The 22,870-nt window shown below is 42.8% G+C and overlaps 1 protein-coding gene and 1 long non-coding RNA gene across 3 annotated transcripts in view; both read left to right on the plus strand.

Moving 5' to 3' along the window:
• The first annotated feature begins 2,057 nt into the window (after nucleotides 1–2,057).
• VLDLR (very low density lipoprotein receptor) lies at nucleotides 2,058–16,646 on the plus strand. Of its 2 annotated transcripts, XM_068176526.1 has the most exons (19): nucleotides 2,058–2,286; nucleotides 6,300–6,419; nucleotides 7,344–7,466; nucleotides 8,324–8,446; nucleotides 9,758–10,129; nucleotides 10,236–10,358; nucleotides 10,444–10,566; nucleotides 11,033–11,152; nucleotides 11,229–11,354; nucleotides 11,729–11,900; nucleotides 12,216–12,440; nucleotides 12,591–12,709; nucleotides 13,078–13,217; nucleotides 13,321–13,462; nucleotides 13,775–13,921; nucleotides 14,841–14,930; nucleotides 15,318–15,395; nucleotides 15,505–15,674; nucleotides 15,995–16,646. In XM_068176526.1, the coding sequence occupies exons 1-19, from the start codon at nucleotides 2,073–2,075 to the stop codon at nucleotides 16,028–16,030; spliced, it is 2,763 nt and encodes a 920-aa protein (XP_068032627.1). In that variant the 5' UTR covers nucleotides 2,058–2,072; the 3' UTR covers nucleotides 16,031–16,646. The 2 variants fall into 2 exon arrangements, with proteins under 2 accessions (XP_068032627.1, XP_068032628.1); XM_068176527.1 differs by lacking the exon at nucleotides 14,841–14,930.
• Nucleotides 16,647–22,221: 5,575 nt separating this feature from the next.
• LOC137464940 (uncharacterized) overlaps nucleotides 22,222–22,870 on the plus strand; it is a 28,126-nt gene continuing 27,477 nt past the window's right edge. The window contains exon 1 of the long non-coding RNA XR_010994495.1: nucleotides 22,222–22,681. This is a non-coding gene — a long non-coding RNA (uncharacterized lncRNA). The remainder of the gene's footprint in view (nucleotides 22,682–22,870) is intronic.

Here is a 22,870-nt window from a genome sequence, read left to right on the forward strand (position 1 = left end):
TCATGCATTTTAATATAGCTGAAATTGTAAAAATTACTTTATACCAAGTTCTGCTTGGGAGTCCAAACCCTGAGGTGTGCAAAGAGCTAGGTACATCCCAAATAGAAAGTTGGACCCCCACCACAAAGCCAGGTGCAGATAATCATGGCGCAGCCATAATGCAGGGCACAAAGAATAATTTTTCTCCCTCCAGTAAACCAGTATCTTCTACAGACAAACAAGGCAGGCCATCAGCTACCTGGATACAAAAAGGTATGTCCAGCTTTGTATTTCTCCATGAATAAAGTCTTCTTGTGTATTGCATATCAGGATATGGCTTATAAAATATTTCTGTAATGATAGCAAGACCTTTATGAAAATGCTGTTCAGCTCAAAGCACAGCAGACCATGCAGTAGTGAGCACTGAAGGCAGTATGTTATGTTGTAGATCTGCAAGGGGAATTATATTTTCAACATACTACTTATACTAAGCCACCTTCTTGAGGACCCCAGTCAACCCCTGTGTACACAAAAGATTTTTCTTACTTGAAGCATCATATGTTTGCAAGAACAGGGCTGTAGCATCTAATGCCACATACCAGGTAGGCTGGGAAAGCAGTCTTTTCCCCTGAGGCCATGAAGTGGAAGAGCTGTAGGAAGGCAAACACTAGGAATTGCTCTCTTCATATTTACACACATATGTGAAATATAATCTCCAGATGTATTTCAGCAAAATACAAACAAAATCAAATCTTAACTTTTTAAACAACTCTCTGATAAACAACTATTTGCCCATTTGGATGGTGTGTGCAGTCATTCATTATATGAACTGCAAGAGATAATCCACTCCAAAGTTATTCATGCAGTAGTATGGGTTTTTTAATGTGGTCATGATACAACCGGATGTGAATCAAAAAGAGCTTCACTCTGCAAATAACATACAAAGAAATATGTTATGACATTGAGGAAACATGGAAAATCAAAAATACTCGCTTCACCAGAGGAATCATTCATGCTACTGGAAAATACTTAAAGTATAAGACTAACAAATCAAGACTTCATTTCCAAGGGAAGAAACAGCAACCAGCTTTTTCATCATTTTTTGATGGAGCTGTTTGCTGAGGTTTGTATCTGCACAACAGTATTAAAAGCACAGCACACACACCACCATGAACTAGCAGTTCTATAAAAATAGGGGTTTTTTTAGAAAGCAGAGTATTTTAGAAAGCACAATTTCGAATTCTAAGGGTGCCGCGTACAAATGCAACTTTGCATTTTACCAGCCCTTCTTTTCTATATATATTTCACCGAGACGTAATTGGATGCATAAAACGCTACAAACGTGGCATAAAACAACCAATTCTCCTCCTTAAATAAAACTTTAGTCTTGTAATTACACGATTTTGACATATCGTTTTGCAAAATTACTGACTAACTACGATCCCTCGATCGGATTAAGCAGAAGTAGTGCTTTTCTTCCTCTACAGCTGCGCCTGGTTCGTTTTAAATCAAGTTCCGCTACGGAGGGAGGGAAAACCGCACAAACACGCGAGCATGTGCGCATGGGGCAGTGGGCACCGCGTGGAAGAAACCCTTCTTCGGAGGCAGCCAGGGCGCAGCGCGAGTTTCGGCACGCCCGGACAGGGGGAGCAGCATCCCCCCTCCCCGCGGCCGGAGGCAGCGGCGCTGGGGAGACGCAGGGGAAACAAAGTTGCCGCTGCCGCCGCGCCTCCCGACACTCTCCAGCCGGGAGTGCCACGCTCCGCCGCCCCGGTGCAGGGTCGGGCAGCAGGGTCGCACCGTGCCCGTCCCCGCCCTGCGGAAGGAGGGCCGGGCGGGGGGGCGCGGAGGGCTCTGGCCGCAGCACCGCACCGCTTCGCGCCGCCGCAGCACCGCTCACCGCGCCGCCCGTGCCCCGCCGAGTGGTGTGCGGGCGCGTCGCGGCGGCAGCAGGTGCCGCGGAGGAGGTAGCGGGGGCGGGCGGTGCTGGCGAGCCAACCGGGGCCCGGCGCGGCGCCGTGAGTCACTAGCGGGCGCGCAGGGCGGCCGGGCGGCTGTTATAAGAGCGCCGCGGGGACGGCCTCCCCCCGTGCATGTCTCCGGCTGCCGCCTCTACTCCTCGGCTCTCCGCCCGCAGCGCCTGCCTGCCCGCGCACCCTGTCCCCGGCGCGGCGATGCGGCTGGACCGGGAGCCCGGAGACCCAAGCGCCTCGGCCGACAGACGCAGCGTGGAGCGATGGGGGGTCGCGCGCTGCTGGGCGCTGCTGCTGCTGCTCGCCCTTGGCTGCCTGCGCACCGCCGCCGACGGTGAGTGCGGGGCCGGGGGAGGGGGCTGGGGCCCGCACTGCCGGGGCTCCCGCCGCTGCCCCCCGCGGCGATTCCGTCTCCCACCGCCCTTTACTTTTGCCTCGCTCCCATTATTTTCTCCCGCTCTTTCGGCCTGCCTGCCCGCTGCCCCGGGGGGACCGGGGTTAACAGGGGCGGGCCCTTGTGAACAGGGGGGAGCGGCCGCCGCGCCGGCCCCACCGCCCCCCGTGCCGGGCGAGGCGCCGCCTTCCCCCCGGGGCCCCGGGCGACGGGAGCGGTGAGGGGGGACCGAGCCCCGAGAGCCATCCGCCTGCTGCGAGAGGGGCCCGTCTTCCTGTTCGATACTAAGGAGGAGGGTCTGAGGGGCTGGGGCTAACGCGAGAGCGTCGAGGAGGATTGGGGCTCTATTGTGGAGGGGGAAAGAGGAGCGCTTGGGAAGCTCGCGGCGTTAAAGGTGCTGTCAAACTGCGCTGCAGCTTAGGCTTTGTGTTATCCTGCGTTGTTGGCATGGCTCTAGTTCAGGGTCTGGGGTAACCGCCGTGAGGGATCTCCACCTGGTGGCAAAGCTGGGTCCCTGTTCCCGGGGCTGGGCTCTCGCCAGTCGCGCTGCTCGTGGCGAGCTCCCGGGCTGCCTCCCGGCGTAGAAGCTGTTGCCCCTGTTGGCGGGGGTCCCCCACACTGAGCCAGTTGGATGGTTATTTAAAAATATTTTACACTTAAGTGGAGGTATTAATCATTTGGCTGACTCCTTTCTTCCCTGAGGACCTGAGCTTCAGCCTGCTCTCCTAGGCAGGAGGTGGGCACTTGAGGTCTTCATTGTTGTATGGCTCTTAAATCTCCTGACTCTTGTCCTAAAGTAGGCCTAAGTGTCTGATCCTGGTGGTATTTCCTGTAACAATGTGCAGTAGTTCAGCCACCACTTATGTTGGGCAAAGCCCTGCCAGCATGTTGTTGTATCCAGTCCTCATACAAAGAGAGAGAGGAGAAATGTCTGCCTAGTCACCTCTCGTCTCCCAGTCGTGTAGGTTGCTCCCATGCCTGCTCCGCAACAGACATGGTTAAACAGTTGTAGAATGAAGGACCAAGCTGGCTGGCACTGAAACTGCTACTTCACTGTGCTCAGAAGTCATCACAAGAGATATGCAGTGGATGGTAATTAGTAAGCTAGCTAACCAAATTATTCTGATTGTTCTTTCAATTTGAGTTAGTGGTCTCATCAGCTCTCTTCTACTAGTAGTTGCAATTGCCAGGGTCTGGGAAAGTCTAAGCTAGTTCCTATATGAGGTCTCTCAAGGTTTCCCAATCAAGCTTGGAAGCTTTTCTGGGACTTGGTGTCAGATGACAGTACACAAGTGTCACATGTTCAAAGCTGCCCAGAAAAGTAGTCTAGCGACTTGCTTAAGGGGCTGAAACTAACAATGATAGCAGATATATGGAGAAAGGTAGTTTAACTTGGGTAGTCAGTGTAACTGTGCTCCTTTACCCTACACCCTATTGCTGCTTATGAGCCAACTTCTAGTAAGTATTTACCTGGGGAACAGTAAAATTATATGTGTTAGCAATCACAGGCTCTGATGTTACTGGTTCTCGACATTTTTCAGCCTAAGCTGTATTCCAAGGAAGAGAAAATGTGTGAAGGTGCTTCTACTGTAAGAAGAGCACATAAAGAGAAGCTTTGAATTAATGGCTAATTGATGCTGATCCAAAAATCATTAGGTGTCAAGTGACTGAGGCTGCAGCTGAGGTATGATTCCATTGCTTTAAATAGCAGTGGATTAGACTGGTAGTATCTAACTAAATTGGTTACCTGGCATTGTAGAATGGTGCTTGGTGTAGGACAGGGGATCAGAGTTACTGGCTGTAACTAACCATCTTAACTGGAGCTCATTTCAAGTCTGTTAGAGTCTGACAGACATCTTCAGGAGCAGTAGCAGATGCTGACCTCTATCTTTGTGCACCTGTGTAGGTGTTAGGTCTTGTAGATTTTTTTTAAACTTGTTTGTAGGCTAAAAGTAGTTGCTCTGACATTTCACTTGATATCAGCTGCAGAAGCAATGATATATTCTTAGAATGGCTTGTTGTTAGGATTGTAATTGTAAAGTTAAACCTGTTACTCCAAGCTCAGCTATGGTTTCCATTAGCCTTGTGTGTAGCTTCCCTGTAGCATTTGATCAAAATGCTGTTCCATTTGTAAGACACCATGTACTAGGCAGCCTTAGCAAGCCTTTTCTGGTTATTCTAGCTTGGAACAGAGTAACTAAGGGCCATGGAATTATTTTGCGATCTCCTTAGTGGCAGGCTTAGTCTAATATCTCTGTATGCTATTTTGGGAAAGGTTGACTGTTCTCACTCTGAACGCTTGGATGAGGAAGTCCTGAAACTAGCAGGAGTCAATTGTTGCATATTTTATGTTGTAGTGAAATATGTGACCAAGACTCACAGCTCTAACCTTCTTTTAGAGGTTGCTGGACAACAAGGTATCAGGCTTAGAACAAGCTTCTAATTGTGGCATCTACTTCCACTCTTTGGTGGCTAGGGTGTGCTGTCCAGGTCAAGGCGAGCTAATTGATTGACAGCTCATGACCAAGTAGTAGTAGTAGTAGCTTTACAAAACCATGCTATTAGGAAGCATATGCTGGTGTAATTCCCAACCAGAGAAGGAAACAGTATACACAAGAGCTGATATTCTGATTTTTGGTACTTTTTGAACACAGTTCCCATTAAAAAGTTAACTTTGTTTTAACAACTGGCTTACTGCTTTACTCCTTCAGTAAGGCTCCTAAAACATTAGCAGAATTCAGTAATGTGCTTTTTCACATCTTTGATCATGGATTTACATGAGACATTCAGCAGATAGAATTGCTCATGTTGTTCTTGCTTCTACTGTCCAGCATTTATTAGTATCTCATGTGTGGTGGCTAGCCAATATAATGTAAAATGTCTGAGTACCTTTCTTCTGCTTGGAAACTGTCTTGCATTTTGCATGTCATACAGAGAGGATATAAAAATAGCAAGTAATACTCTACTAAAATTTGATGCCCTTTGAGCTCTGGAATGCCAGGACAAAGCACCCTCACTAAATGATGCAATAAACCAAGAAGGATCAGGAGTCTTGCATCATGCTGTAGGCATGTGCAGCCAATACTGATGCACAATCTTACACACTTGTCTGCGTGCATTAAGTGGAACAGCTCTGGCTTAGCTGCTGAAGATGCAGGCTGCTGCTTTCAGTGACAGTTGTAACAGGGCTTCCAAGACAAAGCATGTTTCCTTGAGGGGTGGGGTAATACAGTTCTAGAGCTGAAAATACACTGGCAAATGCACTCTAAGGATCTTGCAGAAAGCAGTACCTTACTCAAACATACTAGCAAATCAAGACTTACCAGTTTTGAGACAATGGACTTCATTCCAGAGTGAAGTGATGAATTACTTTGCTCTTTAGCATCACACTTTTTTTGATGTATACCAAGGAATGTCTCTGGATGCCACTGTTGGAGGAGTAACATAAAGTATGAAGACTTGCTCATCTACAAAGCAGTTATCTAAGCTACCTTTACAGATGTCTTGGGGATTCTGCTGTAATGTGTTAGCAGCAGAGCATTGAAATTCTAATCCAGCTTGACAGTAATCAAATTTAAACTAAATTTGTTTAAAGTTTGAAGAGTTTTGAGAATGTGATACTAGGTGTGAGAGAGCAAAAGTGATCGTGGGCACAGATTTTTGCAGGCTTGACCTTGTTTTGAAGAGGAAAACTGAGTAAGAACAACACTGAGACTGTTCGCTGCTGTTTGGCAGGTGGACAGTTATGGTGCTTAAACTCTGCTCTTGTACTGTGAAGGAAAGCTTTTGGTTCTACTTTCATGATTGAATAAGGTGATTGCAAAAATTTAGAGCTCAGATCTGGTTTCATGTTGATGTTATGCTCTTGATTAGGCTGGGTAACTTGATCAGTGGGGAAAGTGAGAAGGTATTGCTTAACAGTATTGAGTCTTAGGTTCCTTTTTTCACTGAAGGTGCAAGAGCAAAATGTGAAGAATCCCAGTTTGCATGTGGTAATGGGCGCTGTATTCCTCAAATCTGGAAATGTGATGGTGATGAAGACTGTTCAGATGGCAGTGATGAGAGTGCTTGTGGTAAGTAATCAAAATAATACCTCTATAGTAATACTTGCTAGTTGGAAGTGGGGACTTAACAGTAGATAGCTGGAGAGATACTTATCCTGCCCAGCACTTCTGGCAGTTGAAATACAAAGACAAGTTTCATAGAATAACCACTATTAATTCCTTGTACCCATCTGAGGCATTTGAATTTTCCTTTGTTATCTAACTCTCCTGAAACTGGCAACTGAGACAAAGCTTGTGACCAAAATTCTTCACTTGTGAGAGTGATGACTGACAGGAACAGAATATAAGCCTGTTCTCAGTTGTTTCTTGAATACATAATAGAAAAGGTTTGCTATTAGCACTCTGCTGTTGGCTATTCCATGGCTAAAAGCCTTGTTTTATATGTGAAAGTGATTCTGCTGTGTCTCCTGTAAACATTAAGTCTAACTTTGGCTGCCAACCCCTGCTTTAAGCAGACATAGAAGCCAAGATAGATGACTAGATTTACTTGGAGACCAGGCAAATCATACTCTATATCCATCACTGGTGTGGTTGAGCTGCCATTTCCTCAGGCAGACCTAAACTATTACCCTAGAGTTACATAGTACCATGCTTCTGTAATGATAAATGCCTAGACTATAAACTCAGAGTTCAAAACCTAAATGTTAATATCAACAGACCTTATTTTAACTCAGGTCTGTTCAAAGCAGCAGCTAATATAAACTAACCTGCAATAGTAGTCCTTCAGTACCTGATTAGATTAATATAAATATTTCTCTATACACTCTGAAGGAAGTGTTCAACAGCGCTGTTTACTAGGTTGGTGGGGGATGACACCAGGCATCCACAAACCAAGGATGTTGAATAACTTTCTAGGGCAACGAAGCTGATCCATGTTAGCAATAAATAAGCTAAGCTCTGGTCCCTAAACAAGCGTCTTTTTCTCCATTGCAGTGAAGAAAACATGTGCTGAATCTGACTTTGTGTGCCTCAGTGGTCAATGCGTGCCTAACAGATGGCAGTGTGATGGGGATCCGGACTGTGAGGATGGGTCTGATGAGAGTTCTGAACTGTGCCGTAAGTGAACCTGGCATTGTGGTGTAGCCAAGCCCGTGGGGAGGAGCATTTTGACTTCCTGCCTGCTTGCAATCTGGCTCCCCTGCTAAAGCAGGGATGAACTTGTCTTGGGGAGCACCTTTTTAAGTGCTTGGCCTTGTCAGGAAGAGACTTTTCATTGCTTATAAAGATGCAGAACTGAGTGGGCACTCTTGCATTTGCACTGGTAAGAGATAGCAAGTATCAGGTTTTCCTCACAGTCAGAAGCAGCAAGTAGAACATGGCAGGCCTCACTGTCACTGTGGCTTGTCCACCAAGTGATTGTTGTTCTCCAAGGCAGCTACTTTGCAAGTGCAGCCCTAATGCTACAGAGCTAATGTAGGGACAGAGTATCTGACTCCATGTTGGGTGTGGGAAGCAGTAGTGCAGAGGCTTGACTATGAAGTCTCAGGATTAGCAGCTCTGGTCTGAAGTATCATAACTCATTAAGCAAGATAGATCCAGGAAGTGTCATTTTCCTGTATCAATAGGATCCACACTGGGGAATATTTCAGCCCAAGTCCTAGTACACTTTGGCATTAGTCCTCCCTACTACTATTTGTTGTAGCTCAAGCTGCTACAGTGTAATTGGCATGCAATCACAAAGCTACCACTACCAAAGGTACCCTTAAAATATTATTCTCTTAGGAACTGGAAACATCTTTTTTAACTGAACACTACAGAATAGTATAGCCTTTTCCATCAATTTATAGAGATGATGGCACGTAAATAACTGCAACTTTATCCAGACCTGAAGGCTTTCAGTCTCAATTTTCAGCACAAATGCTGATACCCAAGATCAGTGCCTCCTAGATTGAACTTAAACTTTTTTTCAATAGACACAAGAACATGCCGGGTAAATGAAATCAGCTGTGGTCCTCAGTCAACTCAGTGTATCCCAGTATCCTGGAAATGTGATGGTGAAAAAGACTGTGACAGTGAAGAAGATGAACAGAATTGTGGTAAGGAGAGAAATGGTGGTTGCATAACTCTATTTGAAATTGACTTGTCTGGAAAGGAGCTAGCTGGGCAGTACATCTGGGAAGATAAATTTTTGACAGTATCAATATCTCTCCTACATTAGTCTTGTTTTGCAGCTACTTAAAGCAAACTTTTCCTAACACTCCTGTATCCTGCTAAATTAAGAGCTACAATAATGTAAGCTTTTTAATGTGTGTCCTTTTTTCTCTGCTAATTTTGGTAGTAGCCATAGGTAGGCTTAGTCACCTGGCAAGCCAACTGTCAGAACTTGTTTTCTGCAGAGTTTCTGAAATTGCTGCTTACATAAACAAATTATCTCCTAAAAGTGTAGTAGCAACTTTTAGCTAAGGGCATAGCTAATCTACTTTATAGTCCTATCATGAAATATCTGTGAAGCTGGATTTCTGATGTTTGGGTGCCTGGGGGGTTGGAACTTCAGGATGGTACACAAGTAAAGCTACTACTGCAGCATTAGAGTGCGGCATTCCTGGCTTATTCAAAAGAATTTGTATACATATGAGTTTTCTGAGGAGTCCTGAGACATACTTGCTGTAACCAAAGCCACAGGGCTGGCTTCCATCGGAACCACCTTACCTGGATGGCCTAATGAGACACAAATCTCCAGAATTTTGCTAAGTGTCTGTGGAGTTCCCATCTTACTCAGCAGACTAATGCCCCAATCTACAAGTAAATCTACAGACAATGTTTCTAATGAAGCTGATAAAACTATGAGCCTAGGCATACTGAGCTATTAGCTACATTGCTATTAAACCAGCATAATTTGTACTGACGTAAATTGCATGGGTGTGCTTAACCACGGGATCAACTCAGGCAAGATCTTGGTCTGTTATCCCTTCTGGTCCAGGCAAATGGGCCACTGCTGTCCTGGGGACCAGCGCAAAACACTTTAATTTCAAACTACAATGCATGATGACCATCAGACTACCTTAATCTTAGTCTGTACTCTTGAGTTAGCATTTCTTTTACCTTCTGCCTTTGGTTCACAGGGTTAGACCCTGTTTTCTGAAAGACTTGAAATCTGAAGTGCAGGACAGCCTAGCTACTTCAGAAGGTTATTTTCACCCAGTAGTTCAAATCTGATGCCTATCACTTACAATGTCCAAAGGCAGTGAGGATGGTCTGTGGAACCCAAGTGTCCTGTGGTCATTTAGGCTTCCCTATTGCCTTATGCAGGATGCTGATCTTGTGTCAGCTAGCAGCTGCAAAACAAAATACCTTCACACAAAGGTGTGATGTGACAATGTACTAATCTCTTACTCCCATTACCCCAGGTAATGTGACTTGTAGTCCAGCAGACTTCACATGCAGCAGTGGGCAATGTATTTCCAAGAGCTTTGTCTGCAATGGTCAAGATGACTGCAGTGATGGTAGTGATGAGCTGGAGTGTGCACCTCCTACCTGTGGAGTTCATGAGTTCCAGTGCAAGAGCTCGACTTGCATTCCCCTCAGCTGGGTGTGTGATGATGATGCTGACTGCTCTGACCACTCAGATGAGTCTCTAGAGCAATGTGGCCGCCAGCCTGCACCTTCTGTGAAGTGCTCTGCCAGTGAAGCGCAGTGTGGCTCAGGTGAATGTATTCACAAAAAGTGGCGCTGTGATGGAGATCCTGATTGCAAGGATGGAAGTGATGAAATCAACTGCCGTAAGTTCACTTGGTCCTTCTCTAGAAGGTACTACCTGGCTCCTCTTTTATTTCCTTTGCTTCAGTAAACCTCAAGAGTAAAAGTCTGTAATGGCTGTGTCCTCAGCTTCTCGGACCTGCAGACCAGACCAGTTCAGATGTGAAGATGGGAACTGCATCCATGGGAGTAGGCAGTGCAATGGTGTGAGAGATTGTCTGGATGGCACAGATGAAGCAAATTGTAACAATGGTGAGTGTGGAACTGAGCAAGAATAAAGTCTTTGCAGAATATCTGTTGAAGCTGGTAGTCGCCTTCACAATCTTCATTATGTCAGTTATTCAGTGCTCTGGACCCGGCAAATTCAAGTGCAGAAGTGGAGAATGCATAGATATCAATAAAGTGTGTAACCAGCAGAGAGACTGCAAGGACTGGAGTGATGAACCCCTCAAGGAATGTAGTAAGTGAATAAACTCTTTGCACAATGCTGACTACTAGATATACTTGGATATAGCCTCTGAGTTGTCAGATGTCAGCTGGAATGCCTGTTGGCACTTCTTGGTGGTAAACTTACAACTGAGACCAACCTAGTTATTAGGCTAGTTTTATCCTAGCCAAACTGGCTGATAGGATGGTTTCTCTGTAGTCAGGAAAGCACTTGAATGCATTAGAAACATTGAGACTTCAGGAACCTCAGTCTTCATTACTGCCTGTTTGTAACACAGAAGGTGCTGGTAGCTGAGTGAACATGAATTTGAGGGGGTTCTCTTGCATATGACTTCGAGTGCCAGAACAGTGGCAGATCATTTATCAGATGTGTCAGACATTGTTAGAAAGTGGATGTGTACCTGGCAGAGTGCTCCATGGCTAAGACTATGAAGCTGAACATGCATGCCTTCTCAGAAGTGGCCAATTTTCTCTTCTAGACATCAATGAATGTCTGGTGAACAATGGTGGATGCTCTCATATCTGCAGAGATCTCATTATTGGCTATGAATGTGACTGTCCAGCTGGTTTTGAGCTTCTGGACAGGAGAACCTGTGGTGGTAAGTATCTAGTAGTTTAATATGGACTCTACTGCGATATTGGAGGTGAGCATAAATTAAGTTTTTGTTTTTACAGATATTGATGAATGTCAGAACCCTGGTATATGTAGTCAGATCTGTATCAACCTGAAAGGGGGCTACAAATGTGAATGTAGCCGTGGCTATCAGATGGATCTTGCTTCTGGGGTGTGCAAGGCAGTTGGTGAGTGTTGACATGACTTTTATATCCCCACTCTAAAATGAGTCAGCAAATGATGCACTGTTTATACTACTGTGGTTTTTACACTAGCTATTATGGTATTACTGATCACTACTAACACTTCAAATGATGCTATGATACAGTACTTAAAGCTGCATGACATAAACTGCTTGTGTCTGCTCCCTGGGCAGGAGGATCCTCCCCATCAAGTCATAGAGGGAGAAAAGGATGAGGTATGGTACAGCCAAGACCTCTGTCAGCATCTGCTACCAAGGGTGGAATGGCAGATACTAAATATGATGACTCTTAAAACTTGTTATAAAAGAAAAGTATGTGACTGAATATCTAGAAGAACAGATAACAAACTCTTTTCACAGGAAAAGAACCAAGTCTAATTTTCACCAACCGCCGGGACATAAGGAAGATTGGCCTTGAGAGAAAAGAATACATTCAGCTTGTAGAGCAGCTAAGAAACTCTATAGCTCTAGATGCTGATATTGCTGAGCAAAAGCTTTACTGGGCAGACTTCAGCCAAAAAGCAATCTTCAGGTAAATGGGCTTAGCTTCTGAACCTAGTGTACTTCTGTAAACCATCCCATGGTTTTACCCAAGCTATTTCTCTAGTCTTTGGTAATGAAAACTAGATTCCTGGTGTCCTAAAGACAAAATACAGTTGATACAAGCTCTTACAGCTACCAATGTGTACAGTAACTGTTGTACAACTGCTGCTTTGTACAAAAGGCACTCTGTGGAAAGTCCCACATGCATCTTCTGCCTGAAATCTTGTGCAGTATTTGCTAAGGTGTGCCAAGGGATAGTATCTGCAGTGGAAGTGGTTGAAAGCAAGTAATTCTTGTCTTCCAGTGCCTCTATTGATACCCGTGATAAAGTTGGAACACACATCAGAATCCTGGACAACATACACAGCCCTTCAGGAATTGCTGTTGACTGGATTTATAAGAACATCTACTGGTCAGATTCAACTGCAAAGACCATTTCAGTGGCTAGCCTAGATGGCACAAAAAGAAAGGTTTTGTTTCTCTCTGAGCTGAGAGAGCCAGCTTCTGTTGCTGTAGATCCTATCTCTGGGTGAGTATTTGTCCAGGTTCTTTTTTGAGTGGACCTACCAACTATATGTTCTGATAACTGACTTGGGCAGCCTTTGTTAGTTATTGGTCATAATAAAGTGATACTATACAGTACTATAGTGCATCATACAACATAAATTCTGCTTCACAGCTTTATGTACTGGTCAGACTGGGGTGAGCCAGCAAAAATTGAAAAAGCAGGAATGAATGGATTTGACAGACAGCAGCTTGTGACAGCAGAAATCCAATGGCCTAATGGAATTGCTCTAGGTATGTTGAACTTGTCTCTGCCAGAGGTATTCTGGAGCTTTAGCAATTTTTTTGCTACAAAAGCCAAGGTCATTCTTCAGAGAACTATTTTCAGCTGCTTAGAAAGGGAAGCTTCTGTATGCCTGAAGACAGGCATCAGCACTTCTCAGATACTGAAACAGTAACTTTTCCTGAACTGCTCTATATTATAGTTGAGGCACAGGCCGCATAGGCATCACTGCAGCAGCCCCCTCTGTATCTTGGAATGGTAAGAAACTAGGGCAACACTGCCACCATTCTCAAACCTTTGCATGTTTCAATTCTTGCAGCAAGCTTTGGAGGTTTTCCAGTGTGGACACTAAATATATTTGGTCTTTTCTCCCTCCTAGATCTTGTAAAAAGCCGCCTGTACTGGCTTGATTCTAAACTACACATGCTGTCAAGTGTGGACTTGAATGGCCAGGATCGTAGAGTTGTGCTGAAGTCACATATGTTCCTTCCTCATCCTCTTGCTCTAACCATTTTTGAAGTAAGAATGACTTCCTATAGTCATTGTCAAAAGATACTCTTCTTGCTGGTATGAGGCTGATAGCATCTTGGAGGTAATGGGATGCAATGATGCTGTCTTCTAGGACCGTGTGTACTGGATTGATGGAGAGAATGAGGCAGTCTATGGGGCCAACAAATTTACTGGAACCGATTTGGTTACCCTAGTGAACAACCTCAATGATGCACAGGACATCATTGTTTATCATGAACTTGTTCAGCCTTCAGGTAATTCCAATACACTTTATAGTTAAGTCAGTACATACTTGTAAGAAGCCTGCCCTGCCTGGATGGTGGCAAATGGTATCCCTTCACTGTAAAGCTTTCCATTCCTACTCCTGCTTGGAACTTCTAACATAGGCAGCCCCATGGGGCTGAGAGATCTAGTTGCAATTGCTCTTTCTTGGGCAGAGCAGATATAAATCTATAATCAGCTGAGACAAGTAATTTTACTAAAACAATTACTGAGCAAATACTTCTGCTGCACACCTGGAGAATGAAGGCTTACTTTTCTTCACTCCTTAATTGCTGTACCAACAGGTAGGAACTGGTGTGAAGAGCACATGGCAAATGGAGGCTGTAGCTACCTGTGCCTGCCTGCTCCTCAGATAAATGAACATTCTCCAAAGTACACCTGTGCATGTCCTGCTGGGTACTTCTTGCAGGAGGATGGTCTGAGATGTACAGGTACTGTAACACAACTGCAATCATTCCCAGGAAGAATGGGGAAGGAGAGTATTGAACCTGTTTGGGGAAAGGAGATATGTGCTATAGGCTGACAGCTTTGCTAAATTAATCTGATGTAATTAATTCTGGAGGGGAGGGCCGTATGCATTAATATGGTCCTTAGAGTCTGCAGGTGCTGGTCAAAGTCCATGCTTTGCTTCTGCGTGATCGTCATTTGCAACAAGATTTTGTACCTCCATGGCTTTCTGCAGGCAGCAAGCACAGGGACAAAACATACTCAGCCTCTTATAAAAACAGCAGTATAAACTAAGATGGCTGTACATATAAATACACAGGTCAAAGGGTGATTGGCTAATGTTGCTGTCCAAGCAAGTTTGTACCTCCCTTTCAGTCCAGATGAGCATGCTGCTGTACTACTGTTTTCAGCACTGACTATGCAGCAGGCCTGCTTTGTCCTGTGGAGCAGAACTAGAAACTCCAAGGTGCCACTGACTACATTGTGTATTGATTCTGACTGCCACAGAGTGCTAAATGCAAGGATGCTGGCTTCCCTTGGCTTCTCTAAAAGGTTGCTATGGGTATCAAAGGCTGTACCTAACCAGTAAACTTGTAAAACTAAAATCTTATTCAAAAAACCTGACGTGAGGCATGGGATAGCTTACGACTGTTGTGACTTTAAATGCTTGTAATTCATTCCTGATTAACTGTCTGGCCTTGTTCTTGAAACTACTTTTCATCAAGAACTCTCTGCTGAGGCTGTGCTAGTGAAATAGTTAATGTCAGTGTTCCCACTGAAGCTAACAACCTGCATGATCATTTTTGCCATCTGCTGAACCTTCACTACCATGGCTGTCATAGCAAAGCCATTGCAGAATTTCAGGATTAACTGATCTATAATTAGTTCTTGATCTATATTTAGTTTCAGGTACTGGAACAACTGTGGCTTACACTGAGGCTAAAGATATCAGCACAACAGAAAAATCTCCAACTGTTGGACTAGTTCCTGGAGGTACTGGTCCAAATAACTCAAACTGCTAAATATTAGAGAAATTAAATGCAAACTGACCAACTAGCCTACTTGGAAGTTTTTTCCTTTGCATGCAAGTAGAGAACACAGGCCAGATCACTTGTGTAGTGTAGCAGCTGGAGCATGTCTTAAACAGATTTAGTTCACATAGGACAGTGTGGAATCTCTAGGTTCCATGAAATCCCAGGAGTGCTCAGAAAATGCAAACAATAAAGAAAGATTCTAACTAATACAGGATGAAGCATGTTAGGCTGTTCTGTGCTTATGAGAAGCTAATCAAATAGGAGCTTCTGGGTTTGGGAAATGCTTGCATATGACAATCTATCAACTTGTCAGTGTGCAAGCTCACTGGCTCAAATTCTCTTGCAGGATTCAACACTAGTGGTACAACCTCTGAAGTAACTGCAGCTGGAAGAACATCAGCAGCTTGGATCATTCTTCCTGCTGGTGAGTAGAGAATTTACTAGCCTTTTGGACCCCATGTGGTAGGACAAGCCACTCTTAGGAGCTTGACCTGACTCTACTCCATGTTTGCAATCTCTTTATCTCCCTGCAGTATTGTTGATGATGGCTGCAGCAGCTGGCTACTTCATGTGGCGTAACTGGCAGCACAAGAACATGAAAAGCATGAATTTTGATAATCCAGTTTACCTAAAAACCACAGAAGAGGACCTCACAATTGATATTGGAAGACATAGTGGTTCAGTAGGACACACCTACCCTGCTGTAAGTAAACAGATTAACCTATTATGTCTGAGACTCCAGGTTAATAATTGGAGTAGAAAGACTGTCAAATGATACTTGAATTGAATTTAGGAGAGGTCTCTGCTTTTGAAAGCTGCTGGCTGCAGGCACTAAGGGGCTGAATCAACTGACAGCTATACCATATAAATAAGGTTAAAGTTGTGGTAGGTGACTAGTGTCTGTACCTGGGATGGAGTAATCTGTGCTGAATGTGGTCACTAGCCTGCAGAATTAGCAATGATGTGTGTTGCTTTGTCTTTTATTAGTGCAACTGTAGCTAACTTGTACTTACTTTTTTACAGATATCTGTTGTCAGCACAGATGATGATATGGCGTGAGCACTGGATCAGCAATCAGTTTCAGTTTACTTGTGTCTTACACTCTTTGGGGATAGTAACCAGGTTTGTGGCTGAAGGACTTCCTCCATTCTTGGAAGAAAGAAGATACTTTCTGCATTCATGGAACACTTGTGTAAATAGTTTTTACTTTCTACAGCTTTACAACTTTGTATATACCTGTCCACAACAATTCAGCTGTTAGTGGTTACAGTTTTATCAGTAACCCTTGGGTTGGTTAGTCAGTAACATCACTGACTAAATATAAAGCACTTTCCATAGAAAGCCATATTCCAGCCACAACTTGTAACACCTGTACATATGTCTATAGGCCACTTGTAAATAATTATTGGAAAATCACTATCAAGCACTTTGAAATACTTCAGATGTAAATTATTGTACACTCTCTTTTTCAATTATTGGGGCAATGGCAATAGGAAAAAAACGGGTTATTATGATTGCCAAAAATTTGTTAACATAAGTAATTTTGTATGTATGATTGCTTCAATCTTGTCTGTTACCTCCTGGAGGTCTACAAGAATGAATGATCTTTAAGAAACCACTGTAAAACTCAAATGCAGCCAAGGGGATAAAAATAAAATAAGTAAAGCAGTTGAAAGTATTGTTCTTGATTATTATGTTAGCACTGAAGTAAAATAATGTATCTCATAAGTTGAAAGCTTTAGTAGGCTGCACTACCATTGCCAGCCAGATCATGAAGTATTTCTTCAATTATTTCAGCAGCATTCTAGGCAGCTAAGACACATGCCAGGTGACATGTTTGTTCTTGAGACTAATAGTGTGCACAGAGTAATGGACAGAGTGGGTCTCCTATCAGAGAAGCCCAGCTGATCTCCTAAGTTAGGACTGACACAGGCTAAAATGACACAACTGCTGCTGCTATGTTTTGAGAGGCAGCACTGGCAGACATGTAAGATGGAGACAGGTCAGAGCGTGGTCTGCCAGGTGAGTGTGAGGTCCTTGCAGTGTCAGGCTATTGGCAGTTACTCCCCATAATTTTTGTAGTATGAGGTGTTAATGACTGTTGCTAATCCTTCCCCCTTCAAGATAAGAAAAAAAATCGCTTATGGCGGGAGGGAAGCAATTTCAATGCTAACACATCATTTGGAAGAAACGATAATCTCTTGGTTATGCTTTAGTGATGACGTGTTAAATCTCTCAATCAATCCTGTCTCTAAAATAGTAACAATGAAAATCGAGTCAGAACTTGGATCAGTTTCTAGGCTTGCTTCTAATGTCTGTTCTCATTGCAGCCACAGCTGGAGTCTGTTCTATTAATGGTCTTCTTGTGTTGTGGACTTTTTTATTAACAGATGAGGACAGCTGCCAACTTGTACAGATTTAAAATAAGTTGTTTCTAGCAAGTTCACAACTCTTCGGGGAGTTGAAGCTTCTAACCAGCTATTTCTGGCAACTCTTGACTGCAGGCATTTAAGATATCTGGAACTTATGTAGACTAAATTGTCTTGCAAAGATTAGGCTGTAAGGGGACCTCTAAAGTTTCTAGCTAGCAAAACGTTATCCATTTTACCAAGTACCTTTTTGGGATAAAGTGCCTTTCATAGCTTTGTAATATGTGAGGTTCATTAGTTATGGGGTAGAATTCAATTTTTTCAGTTAAACTCCTAACTCTGGATTCTCTGAAGTATTTGTGTTCAAATGTGACAAACAAAATGTAATTCTCAGATGGTTAATTATAAATTCACATGGCAGCTAATTACAGGCAAAATGCTCTGTCTTCCCAGTCTTTGTACAGATCAGCTCTATTTTTTTGGATGAACTTCTTTGCTCTTACCAGTATCATAACAAATGGTATAAGGAGAGACCAGTAAGACCAATGAAGACATTTCTTCCTGAGGTTAATATTTATTTGAAGTAGCAACTTAAGCCTATTTTGGCAACCTGAGGTAATTTTTACAGACGCTGTGGACTCTAGGAATTTGTTTTTTGACTTTACTCCAGTGTGCTGAACAAAGAATAGTGCCTTGACAAACAAAATTTATTCCTGTAGTATAGAGGGGACTTAACACTTTACCAGATAAAACTTATATGGCTTCATATAGCAGGAGGGGAGGAGTGGGGAATATAAGGCAGTAGCAGGAGATGATACAAGATGACCTGTACTTACTTGCAAATGTTGCTTGGTTTTTAGTCTCACTAGGTTTATTCTTTCCTGCCCCTCTTCATTTTTGTGTTATAAAATCATTGTTTACTTCCACAGTAGGCTTGGAGAGTGGTCAGAGATTCTTTCTGTAAAAACAGATCCAACTTGCATTGACAAATACCTTCCTCTATTTTTTAACAGTTTTTTTTTCCCCTGCCATCTGCAAGTGTTTGACTCTGTTTAACTCCTTCTCATTTGACTCCTTTGGCATCTAGTGAAGGTGGTATAGCCATACTGAGCACTCCTACAGCAGCACCCTGTGGTTGTGCTGGTGTCCATTGAAGGAATTCTCAGTCATCATCCCAATCTCAGCTCCTCTCCCGCAGTCTTCTGGTATCCCAGAGCAATGGGACATTAACAAGCTCTTTGGTCAGATTTCATATACGTTGACTTTGTAGTCCTTCTGAAGAATTTTCTGCTTATAGATACAAAAATATGACTGTAATTGGTTACTGAGGTAGTATCAAGGTAATGGTATGGTTTTTGCTTCCCAGAAAAATAACCCCTCTGGTTCTAAATACTGCCTATTTCTGTTCAGTGTCTGCTGGCCAGTGTGAGTGCAAAGCTAAATTTGAATCTGGCTTTTTGTTTCCCTTGTAAATATGCAAGTTTCTCTTAATACACTCCCTCTGCTCCTGCATTATTTTCTGCCTCCTATTTGTTCTGTCTTTGTTTTTATAGCACTGTAAATATTTTACATTATTGTTCAGAGGGAAATTAACATAAAGGGAATTGATACTGTGCATGTCATTTTCTTTCTCTTCTGCACCTTGTTCCTCTACAGCTAGCTACAGTATGCATTTTCAAACCCAATTTGTATTTCCCTACATTTTTAATGGACATACCTTGTTTTCCAATCGGATCTTTCCTGAAACAGCAAAGATGCATTTATCTATTTTTATGTAAGTGCTGAATCTTGCTAGATAAGAGAAATACAGAAGCAAAGACTTAGGCTGGAAGAAATAGTGTGAGAGTGCTCAGATAAAGGAAAAAAGCATACAGCTGCAGAAGTTCTCTTCACTTCACAACCTGGATATAAGTGGAGGTCTGCCAGTACTTTCTGTAGGTATGGCACAACATGTCTGTGAAGAAATGTGCTCATGTTCCTTCTTTGAGCTGCCTCACAACAATGGTTGGTATTGTCACTTTCTGGAAGAAGGGTCTGTCTGCTCTGTTGAAGCCAACCTAATACATTCCTTGCTTGCTGGTTTTTGCTTTTCCTCTCCTGAAAGAGCTTAGAAATTTGCCCATATCAATGAAAATTTTGTCAGAGCAGGGGAGGGACAGACAGGTTGTGCAATCAGTTAGGCTGCTGAATATTCAGGCTGTTAAACATCTAAAATAAAGACTGCCTGTGGAAAGAATTATTGTCTTAATTCTCTTTGCACAACCCTGGTTGGGACACCCCCACGCTGCTGTGAAGCAGTGGAAAATGCTTTATATCATACTCGAAACTTCCCCACCCCCCCACAGAAACCTAAATAGGTAACTGAAGGTTAACTTCACTAACATACTCATTGCTATGTAATAAATTGCTTGAAGATAGGAAACACTAAGCATTAAATCAAAACAAATGATTAGGAAAAACACATTTCATAGAAATGGATTTTTACTGTGATGATATCCACTGTAGAAAAACTAGACAGTTTTAAGGTAATTGTTCCCTCCTTCCTAGAGATCCTTTCCTAAAGTCAAACTTCAAAATCCATGGAAATGTTTTATCATACTGTCAGTGCATAGACTTGAAGCTGCTAGTTGTATAGCAATGTAAAAAGTTTAACATTCAGAACACTTGCTTCTTTCCAGTGGAAGTGTTTTTGAAAGGCTGATCACTGAATACAGTCAATGCCACAACCATCTAGAAACAGTGCTGCATGTTCTAATGTCCCCTTTGTGGATGTGTGCAACTGAGAAATGTGGTTTGGTTTAGACATCTTATTCCTTTTTTGGGCTCTTAATATGTGACAGCTCGTATGTGCATTTAAATGAAGACTTTCTTGAAAGTTAGATTATAATTCCATAGTGTGTTGTGGCTGCGATTGTCTAAGTAACAAATACTGCAAGTTTCTAACTTTTGGCTGGTGCCTCTAGTGGTAAAAAAAATTAATCCCATTAACTTTCCACAAATAATGATCCTTAATGAAGCCTCAGTACAAAATTCAAGTTACATGTGCTATATTCATACAGGAGCAACTTGGTCATTCTGGTTTTACTAAAAGAAACTGATTATTCTTTAATTAGACAGCATTCAACCCACTGACCCTCTCCCCCAACTTTTTTTTTTGGTGGAGGAATAAGTGAAAGTCATTTAGGGGAAGAGGATGGATGGTGTCTGTAGAATTTATGTACAAGTTGTTGGCTGTGATCCACACATGTTATCAAATTCCTGGTGCCAGGTAAAACCTGGTGATTTTTTAATTGTAGTATACCTATATTGTCTCAGAAACAGAGTTTGAAGAATTGCTTGGATAAAAGTGGGTAGCTGGCAGATTGTAGCATATAAAGAGCTTCATAGCCCTTTGTCTTTCTGGCAGCCTCCACTGCTAGTTTAATTTATGTAAGTTAATGCGGAGAAAGAAAAGTTGTAAAACTGCTTGCTTACAGAGAGCATAATTCAAATGGTGTAATGAGAACTGCATTTCAGTATTTGATATAGTGCATCCATCTGAGAGAGGAACCACTCAAAAAAACCATTTCTCACCATCTTGGGTTTCAGATGCAAATACCCCCCTACTGCTGAGGACTAACGTTTTGTTAGCTGTCTTTGTAATTTGAATGTCACAGGCAAGCAGTGGATGGTCCCAATTACATGTTGTCTAAGGGTCCCTTGTGGACCATCAAGAATCTCTATCAGAAGGCTGTTTAGTGCTCCCTGTATAAGCATGACAGACATGACTTTATCTAGGAACTACCCCAACACTTTCTTTTAGTGTTCAGCAGTTAAAAGGATCCACTCCAGAGAAGGCCTCTGCAAGTGGCTATGACATATAGCTTTAATAATTAGACCTGACATTCATTCTGTTCTTGTCTGATACTTCAGTAGCAGTTAGTTAATTTAACAATAAGTGATAGTTTTTTTACATGGTACTGTAGGGGCAACTGAGAAAATGAAAGTGCCTTTAAATTACCTCAGAATAGAATGAAGAAGGAAGTCAAGCAGCCAGGCTGGTCATTAGGAGCCTAACAATCACATTAATGAATCAGTGAAGAATTGAAATAATCACAACTTGTGTAAATCAATTATCTCCAGAGCCTGTTGTCCTGTAGGGAAGAAGTGAAGCTTAACATTCTGCCTCAAGAGACAGGACTGAGCCAAGGGTCTTCTGTGAGGAGCTCAATCCTCATCAGAGCATATTCTAGTAACTCTGGTGTGCTTAGATATGTGGCAGCTTTTCCTTTGCCTGCACTTCCTCTTTTAGTTGTTTTTTGAGAAGACTCTTGATGCTGTAATATAAGGTCTTTAGTGTTAGTCATAGTTCACAGGAGGAGTCTGGCCTAAATTCATAACAATCAGAAGCAATTGCATGGGTAAATCCAAGAACAAAAGCAAGATGTGCAGAGCCCCCACTGCTCACATTGCGAAAGGCAGGGCAACTGAAACAGCAGACAAAGTCTGGGAGGCCTCCATTAGGCCTGCAGCAACATCCCTAGGTGCTCCTTGAAGGAGGAGTCCCTGTCAGCAAGTCTGGGTCTTATGGAAAGGCTCCAGTCCTCTTCTCAGAGCAGTGTGCAATGCCTCATCCATCTGTTGAAACAAAGGATCAAGGACTGATAATCAGGCAGAAGGACATCCTGTGTTATTTAAGATTTTCAGAAATTAATGTTAAAAGTGGAGCAATACATTGAAGACAAGAGCATAAAATCAGTTTAAGGCAAAGGTGAAGCTGCCATATTAATTCTTGCAGGGAATTGTTCTCAGTACAAGCTGTCAATTTAAGAGCTGCATTAAATACCATTCTCAAGTTTGACCATAAATGAAAGTCCAGAAGACCAGCTAGGTTCAGATGAGTATTAAAAGGGCCATTACCAGGCAGTAGCAGAGTATATACATTACCAATTATTTAAATTTGTTTCTTTGTATTTGTTACAAATAGGAAGGAAATAAAATCAATGTCTTTTAATCTTGGCAAATTTGTAGCTTGATCTGCTAGAAACTTACTGTTTTCTTTTAGAAGCAGTACACAGAGAAGTGTACTGACAAAGAGCCCAGTTTACTGAAGAGAGGAAACAAAACTCAGAGAAATCCTCGGCCTGGCACAGAAGAAAATGCCTTGCTCAGTAATTTATCTTAAGCACACAAGCTGACACAGTTAGCTGTGAAGAGGAATTGTCACAGGATTCCTTGGCACTCCAGAGTTTCTGTGTGCCGTTCCATCATGTTTGATTGTTTAAGCTTCATGGACCTTAGAAGTATGGCTAGACAGTATAGTCCTGTGCTTTGTAAGGAGTCACAGCTTCCCTCAGATTAGGTAATTATGAAAGGCTATTAAATAGCTTATGTGCTAAATGGAATGTGTGTTGCACTCATTCTGCTATTTGCTTCCTGTTTCATATAAGGCAAATCTCTTCTGTGCCTCAGCTTTCCCACTTGTACCACCAAGTCATGGAGCTATTGCAAACATAAAACAGAGCTTGTAAAGCTTTAGTGGAGTGATGGG

The sequence above is a fragment of the Anomalospiza imberbis genome, chromosome Z (assembly GCF_031753505.1).
Source record: "Anomalospiza imberbis isolate Cuckoo-Finch-1a 21T00152 chromosome Z, ASM3175350v1, whole genome shotgun sequence".
In the NCBI taxonomy this organism is placed as follows: Eukaryota; Metazoa; Chordata; class Aves; order Passeriformes; family Viduidae; genus Anomalospiza; species Anomalospiza imberbis.